This window comes from Sinocyclocheilus rhinocerous, unplaced genomic scaffold, assembly GCF_001515625.1.
Source record: "Sinocyclocheilus rhinocerous isolate Xijiao unplaced genomic scaffold, SAMN03320098_v1.1 scaffold1183, whole genome shotgun sequence".
NCBI classification, from domain to species: domain Eukaryota; kingdom Metazoa; phylum Chordata; class Actinopteri; order Cypriniformes; family Cyprinidae; genus Sinocyclocheilus; species Sinocyclocheilus rhinocerous.
This window is the reverse complement of record NW_015625028.1, coordinates 340,827-348,315: the sequence shown is the minus strand read 5'-3', so window position 1 is coordinate 348,315 and position 7,489 is coordinate 340,827. Positions and strand designations below refer to the sequence as shown.

Here is a 7,489-nt window from a genome sequence, read left to right as displayed (position 1 = left end):
ACACACACACACACACACACACACACGTCTGGTTTGCTATCCTTGTGGGGGCTCTCCATAGGCGTAATGGTTTTTCTACTGTACAGACCGTATATTCTATTGCCCTACGCCAACCCTACCCCTAAACCTACCCCTCACAGGAAACTTTCTGCATTTTTAGATTTTCAAAAAACTTCATTCTGTGTGATTTATTAGCTTGTTTACCCGTGGGGACCTCAATTTAGGTCCCCACCGTGACATGAGTCCCCATGAGTCTGTGTGTATTCAGGTTTAAGTCCCCACCAGAATAGAAAAGCAGGTACACTCTTGCACACACACACACACACCATCCGGTCACTGTTCGCATCATTTATCACTGCAGATGATGTTGACAGCTGTCAATCATGTTGATTCCTCTAGGAGCGGCTTCAGTGACCGAGACAAAGTACCGTCCACATTCTCTGGTTGTCCATTCGTATCGCACTCCTACGTTTTGTCACTACTGCGGTGAGATGTTATGGGGACTCGTCCGACAGGGCCTGAAATGTGAAGGTATGACTACGTAAAGACAAAACCAATGCACACACATCAATAGCAAAAAATGCTCAAAAGTGGGTGCTTGACAAAAAAAAAACATCATAAAAAACGAACAAAAGTTAGTGCACCATAGGCTCCAAAGTCTGATGAAGAGCCTGTGAGCTCGAAACATAACCTTGTGTGAAGTCCATTATTAAATTGTTTTGCATCTTTGGAGCCAATGGTGTGCCGACTTTAGTTTGTTTGTTAAGGTATGACTACGTGAAATACTTCAAATGCAGATGAAGATGATGAAGTCTTATATAAAATCCCTGTTTTATTTAATTGGTAACTTGCTTTTGTTTGTTTATCACTTAATATTTATATTATTATGATATTGATGTTTCTTATTAAATATTCATAATGTAAAATATATTTTTTATAAATATTTATTATTTAATTTTATTTATTTTTGCTTAGTTTTTATGCCATGATGTTTGGTTTTCCTTTTGTTGCATGATCTGGTTTAAAACAGTATATTTGTTGTGTCATGAAGAGTTTATCGGTTTATTTATTTTTTATTATATAATATTTATTCTAATATTTGTATTTAATGTTTATTAATATAAATTATATTTTAAAAACATGTATTAAAATGTTATTTGATGTTTTTGCTTAGTTTTAGTTATATTAATAATTATATTATTTATAAATATATATATATATTTACATGTATTAGATTTTTTTGCTTAGTTTCTATGACATTAGTTTCTGCATTGTTGTTCATGTTTAGTTTGATTTATTAATTGCTTATTTATTTGTTTATTACTTAAAATATTTATTGAACTGAATAGTTACATTTTATTTTATTGCTTAATTACTTTAGTTATTACTCAATATATTTATTATAATTTGTATATTTATTATTGTAATATAAATGTGTACTGTATATTTAAAATAGATTTTATGTATAAACATTAATTTAAATGCCATCTATGTTTAGTTTTACTTTTGGTGCATTACGTTGTTTAACACTGAAATGTGCAGCACTTAACATGCATTCAAACAAAGACTTATACAGAATATTTACGTTTTGTTTTATTGCTTAATTGCAAATTTTTTATATTTATTATCATTTTTAGATGTATTATATTATTTATAAATATTTATGTATTGAAAACATATTGAATTTTTTGCTTCGTTTCTATGGCATTTGTGTTGCATTATGTTGTTTAATGTCTTAAGAGTGTTGCGAAAAGTGAAGCGTTTGAGAGTTTTTCTTTGACTTGCTCTCTGCAGGCTGCGGTCTGGATTTCCACAAGCGCTGTGCGTTTAAGTTGCCCAACGACTGCTCTCGCGTGTTTCGCCGCTGCGGCCCGAGTCTGTCTCTGTTTCCTCCGGGACGCCCGCGGACTCCGTCGCTCTCCAGTCACACGGGCGGAAGTCTGGAGGAGGTGACGATCCGAACCGACGCTCACGTTTCTGCGAGGTGTTTGAAATGCTCCCTGAAAACCTTTGTTTTGTCCCTCAGATCAGCATGTCGAAGCCGTCGCGCTCACGCTCGCGCCCGCCGTCCTGGGCCGACGTGCCGGTGTCTGTGGGGCTGTCGGATGGGAAGGAGGCCCGGCCTCGCGTCCCGCACACCTTCCACATTCACACCTACACCAAACCCACGGTCTGCCAGTACTGCTTCCGGCTGCTCAAGGGCCTCTTCAGACAGGGCATGCAGTGCTCCGGTGAGAGATCACCTCAAAACATTCAGCGTGTAAAGAAAAATCACAAAGAAAGCCTCTTTGGAAACATTGTTAGTAGAAAGATCCGAGTCCAAGTTGATCCTGAGAAAGTTATTAAAACACGCCCTGAACCAAAAGGACCACACCCCTATCTTGTTAGCCCCGCCCCCAAATGCACGAAAATTCTATGCAACCGGCCCCTCCCCCATCATGGGTTGACACGCCCCTTACTGCTGATTGGCTACAAGTGTGTTCTGGTGCTCTTTCAACAAGCGTTTCTCTGAAAGAGCAGTAACATCTTCCTTTCTCTCTGCGTTTCTCTCCAGACTGTAAGTTTAATTGTCATCGCAGGTGTGTGACTCTCGTTCCTCCTGACTGCAGGGGTGAGAAAGCAAACGGAGAAGGTCAGTTTGATTATGTGTGCATGGGATAAAAACATTTCTAGGTCACATTTCACCCCAAATCAAAAGAGGAAAATCTACATTTTTATAAAGAATTTTCATCCCACTTGTAGGACTTTTTGCATTGTGATAATATTGTTTGACATTTAGATAAAACGTTTATGTTTTAGTTTATGAGTCCACCACTATAGAGACATCAGCATAAATTAAAGGCAGTAAAAAAAAAAAAAGATTTTTTTTTTGCTTAATTGCTTACTTATTATACAGTATGTATTTATTATATTAATATTTAAATATTTTATTTATTTAAAATGTATATATTTTATATATACACCGAATATTTACATTTTGTTTTATTGCCTAATTGCATGTTTATTTGTTTATTTATCATTTAATATTCATATGATATAAATTATGTGTTTATATATTATATATACAAAATTTCCACCATGCTGATAAAATACTGGAAACCAGTATTGACATGTACATTTTGCATAAATTAGAGCATTCACGGACATTAAGTTTACTTCCAACATGATCCAAATGTTAATGTGTTAAAAATAATTAAATATATACACTATCATTCAAAAGTTTGGGGTCAGTAAGTTTTTTTTTTTTGAAGAAGAAGAAGAAATAACACTTTTATTAAGCAGGGATGGATTAAATTGATCAAAAGTGACATTAAAGACATATATAATGTTTTATTGATTCCTGAAAAATAAAATGTATCATGGTTTCCACAAAAACATGAAGCAGCACAACTGTTTTCAAATCAGCGTATTAGACTGATTTCTGAAGATCATGTGACTCTGAAGACTGGAGTAATGATGCTGAAAATACAGCTTTGATCACAGCAATAAATTACATTTGACAGTATATTACAATAGAAAACAGTTATTTTAAATTGTAAAAATATTTCACAATATTACATAAATTTTTATATCAATATTTTGGTAAAATTAATGCAGCCTAGGTGAGCAGAATATAGCAGTTCAGAACAGTTTAAAATGCATAAATAAATATAAAAATGTTTAAAATATTTTTAGTATGTTAAACGTCTTGAGTCATGTTGTGTACCTCTCCATGTATGACAGGTGCTGTAAAACATTGTATGATCTGATTTTACTGTATATTTGTGAGTTTTGTTGTGATAAAGCGAGTGTACTGTATTTTCAGAGTCTGATGACAGCGTGGCGGTGGTGTCAGTGAACGATCTTTATGAAGAGCTGCGATATAGAGACCCTCCGGCCGCAGAAGTGACGCCGCTGCAGCCGCCCAATGCGTAAGGATCCACATCACACCCGATCAGCTGCAGACTGAGCTCAGATGTTCACGTCTCTCTCTCTCTCTGTGTGTGTGTGTGTGTGTGTGTGTCTGTCAGGCCGTGCTTCAGTGTTAATATCCCTCTGATGCGAGTGGTGCCTGTGATACTTTTTTTCAGGATTCTTTGATGAATAAAAAGTTAAAAATAAGAGCATTTATTTAAAATAGAAATCTTTTCTAACAATATACACTACCGTTCAAAAGTTTGGGGTCAGTACATTTTTATTCTTTCTTTTTTTTGAAAGAAATTAAATCTTTTATTCAGCAAGGATGTGTTCAATTGTTACGAAGTGATAGCAAAGATTGATATTGTTAGAAAAGATTTATATTTTGAATAAATGCTTTTTATTCATCAAAGAATCCTGAAAAAAGTATCACAGTTTCCAAAAAGAATATTTGGCAGCACAACTGTTCATAATTCTGATAATAAATCAGCTTATTAGAATGATTTCTGAAGATCATGTAACACTGAAGACTGGAGTAATGGCTGATGGAAATTCAGCTTTGCATCACAGAAATAAATTATATTTTAAAGGATATTAAAATAGAAACCATTATTTTATATTGTAATAACATTTTGCAAGATTACTGTTTTTTTCTGTATTTTTGATCAAATAAATGCAGCCTTGATGAGCAGAAGAGACTTCTTTAAAACACATTACAAGTCTTGCTGATCCCAAACTTTTGAACGGTAGTGTATATATATATATATATAAATACATATTTTCTTATATATTTTACTATAATATTATATATATTTACAAGTGTTCTTATTTTATATTATTATAAATATTTATATATGTTTTTCTTTGCAGAGAAAACGTCACTACTGGGTATTAGATGGGAAAAGTATCACCATGTACCCGAATGAAATCAGCAATAAGTACTATAAGGTTTGTAAGTCTTTATAATGCATCATGTCACCTTTAACGCTTCATAATGTGAAATAGAGCAACATTTGACGCACAGTTCATCTCAGGACTGTCATGAAGTTTTTAACATAGTTGTGTGTTCTTCATTTCAGGAGATTTCTCTCTCAGAGGTGCTGCAGGTTCGAGGCTCGGCTCAGCTCACTATTCCAGTGTTGCCAGGCAATAGCGCACACTCGTTCGAGCTGGTGACGGGATCTCTGGTGTACTGCGTGTTTGCGGATCAGGACGGCCCGTCATGGGAGTCGGCTCTCGATCAGGCCCTCAGACCAGTGCAGGGCACTGTATGCCACACGACAAACAACACCGGTTAGAGCAACAAGACGGGAATTATTAATGAGTCTCTGATTCCACAGAATATAAATATACTCTTAGTTCACCCAAAAATGAAAATGTCCTCACCCTCAGACTGTTCAAGATGTTTGTTCATAGGAACAGATTTGGAGAAATGTAGCATTGCATCACTTGCTCACCAATGGGTCCTCTGCAGTGAATGGGTGCCGTCAGAATGAGAGCTGATAAAAACATCACAATAATCCACAAGTAATCCACACCACTCCAGTCCATCAGTTAATGTCTTGTGAAGCGAAAGCTGTGTGTTTGTAAGAAACAAATCCATCATTAAGGTGTTTTTAACTTCAAACTGTTGCTTCTGGTCAGAATACAAGTCCATAATTCATAATTACGCTTCCTCCATTGAAAAGTCATTTTGTCTGAATCAGGAGAGAAATCTGCACTGTTTATAAGGCAAAACAGCTCTAAACAAATATGTGGGTGGATTTTGATTGTCGTATGGATTATTGTGATGTTTTTATCAGCGCTCATTCTGACGGCACCCATTCACTGCAGAGCATCCATTAGTGAGCAAGTGATGCAATGCTACATTTCTCCAAATCTGATGAAGAAACAAACTCATCTACATCTTCTATGATCCTCATGTTGTCTATAATGTCAAATAAAATGACACCTCCTCTCTTGCCAGGTGACGGAAAGAGCGGTGAGGAGACCCAGGTGAGACTCGATTATTTATCATAAAAATGTTTCTAAAATAACCACTGCGTTTCAAAGAGGGATTCAAGCATCTGGATGTGTGTGTTGCAGGACATCAGTGAGCTCTATCAGATCTTCTCTGATGAAGTTTTGGGTTCGGGTCAGTTCGGGGTGGTTTACGGAGGCACTCACAGACACACGGGACGTCCGGTTGCAATTAAAGTCATCGATAAAACAAGATTTCCCACTAAACACGAGGAACAGACCAGAAATGAGGTCTCGATATTGGAGGTATGAGTTCGAGAAGCCATTTTTCCCACAATTCGAACAACTGTGTTGTTTTTGTTGTCGTTTTATCGTCCTTATGTGTGTGTGTGTGTGTGTGTTTCAGAGACTGTCTCATCCAGGAGTCATTCATTTAGAAGGGATGTTTAAGACAATGGAGAATACTTTCGTTGTGATGGAGAAGCTCCACAGCGACATGTTAGAGATGATCTTATCTCACGAGAACGGGCGTCTGACTGAACGCACCACCCGTTTTCTAGTCACCCAGGTAATGAAGCTCATTTGCTCTTGAAACACAGAATATTCCTCTAATGTTAGTTACATTTTTGCGGGAAACCTGTTCCTAAAGCTCTCCAAGCGGCCTCTTAGGTTGTACTTTTTAATAACCATAACTAATGTTCCCAGAACGTTGTCAGAAGGTTTTTTTTTTTTTTGTGACCACCTTATACAGAACATTATCTCATGGTTGTTTTTACATTTTTTTTATTTTATTATTTTATTTTTTAAGTCTCTTAAGCTCATCAAGGCTGCATTTTTAAATTAAAAATACAGTAAAAACAGTGAAATATTATTACAATTTAAAATAGCTGTTTTCTATTGTAATATATTGTAAAATGTAATTTATTTCTGTGATCAAAGCTGAATTTTCAGCATCATTACTCCAGTCTTCAGTGTCACATGATCTTCAGAAATCATTCTAATATGCTGATTTGCTGCTCAAGACACATTTCTGATTATTATCAATGTTGAAAACAGTTGTGCATGAATTGCACATGAATCCACTTCCTATAGGTCTTCTTCATGCACTCTAAAAAATAAAGTTTTCAAAGGGGGTTTTGTAGCAATTCCATAGAAGAACCATGTTTGGTTCCTCAAAGAATCTTTCAGTGACTAGTTCTTTAAAAAAAACATTGCTTTAGTGTGAAGAACATTTGAATCATCTAAAGAATCTTTTTCCACTAAAAAGACCATTTTGCGAATGGAAAGACTCCATGGATGTTAAAGTTTCTTCATGGAACCATATAGATGCTAATAATAAAAACCTTTATTTTTAAAGGGGTCATAGGATGCTACATGCACATTTACAAGTTGTTTGAACTGAAATATGTGTTGGCAGTGTGTGTACACAACCACCCTATAATGATAAAAATCCACCCAGTGGTTTTTTAAAATCTGCTCAAATCTTAACCCCTTTCTCAAATCGAACCGATCTCAGATGCCTTTCTGTGTGACGTCACAAAAACAGGCCCCTCCCACGATAGTTTGATTGACAGCAGCGTTTCAGCACAGACTGGACTGGTGTCTTACCTTAGACCCGCCCTGAGTGAGCTGT

The 7,489-nt window shown here is 36.0% G+C and overlaps 1 protein-coding gene across 1 annotated transcript in view; it reads left to right on the top strand.

Moving 5' to 3' along the window:
* prkd4 (protein kinase D4) overlaps positions 1-7,489 on the top strand; it is a 22,371-nt gene that overhangs the window by 11,845 nt on the left and 3,037 nt on the right. The window contains exons 4-14 of the mRNA XM_016562702.1: positions 400-531; positions 1,795-1,949; positions 2,027-2,231; positions 2,555-2,632; positions 3,806-3,911; positions 4,011-4,053; positions 4,768-4,845; positions 4,977-5,190; positions 5,864-5,892; positions 5,983-6,162; positions 6,263-6,424. Of these exons, the coding sequence (XP_016418188.1) occupies positions 400-531; positions 1,795-1,949; positions 2,027-2,231; positions 2,555-2,632; positions 3,806-3,911; positions 4,011-4,053; positions 4,768-4,845; positions 4,977-5,190; positions 5,864-5,892; positions 5,983-6,162; positions 6,263-6,424 (1,382 nt within the window). The remainder of the gene's footprint in view (positions 1-399; positions 532-1,794; positions 1,950-2,026; positions 2,232-2,554; positions 2,633-3,805; positions 3,912-4,010; positions 4,054-4,767; positions 4,846-4,976; positions 5,191-5,863; positions 5,893-5,982; positions 6,163-6,262; positions 6,425-7,489) is intronic.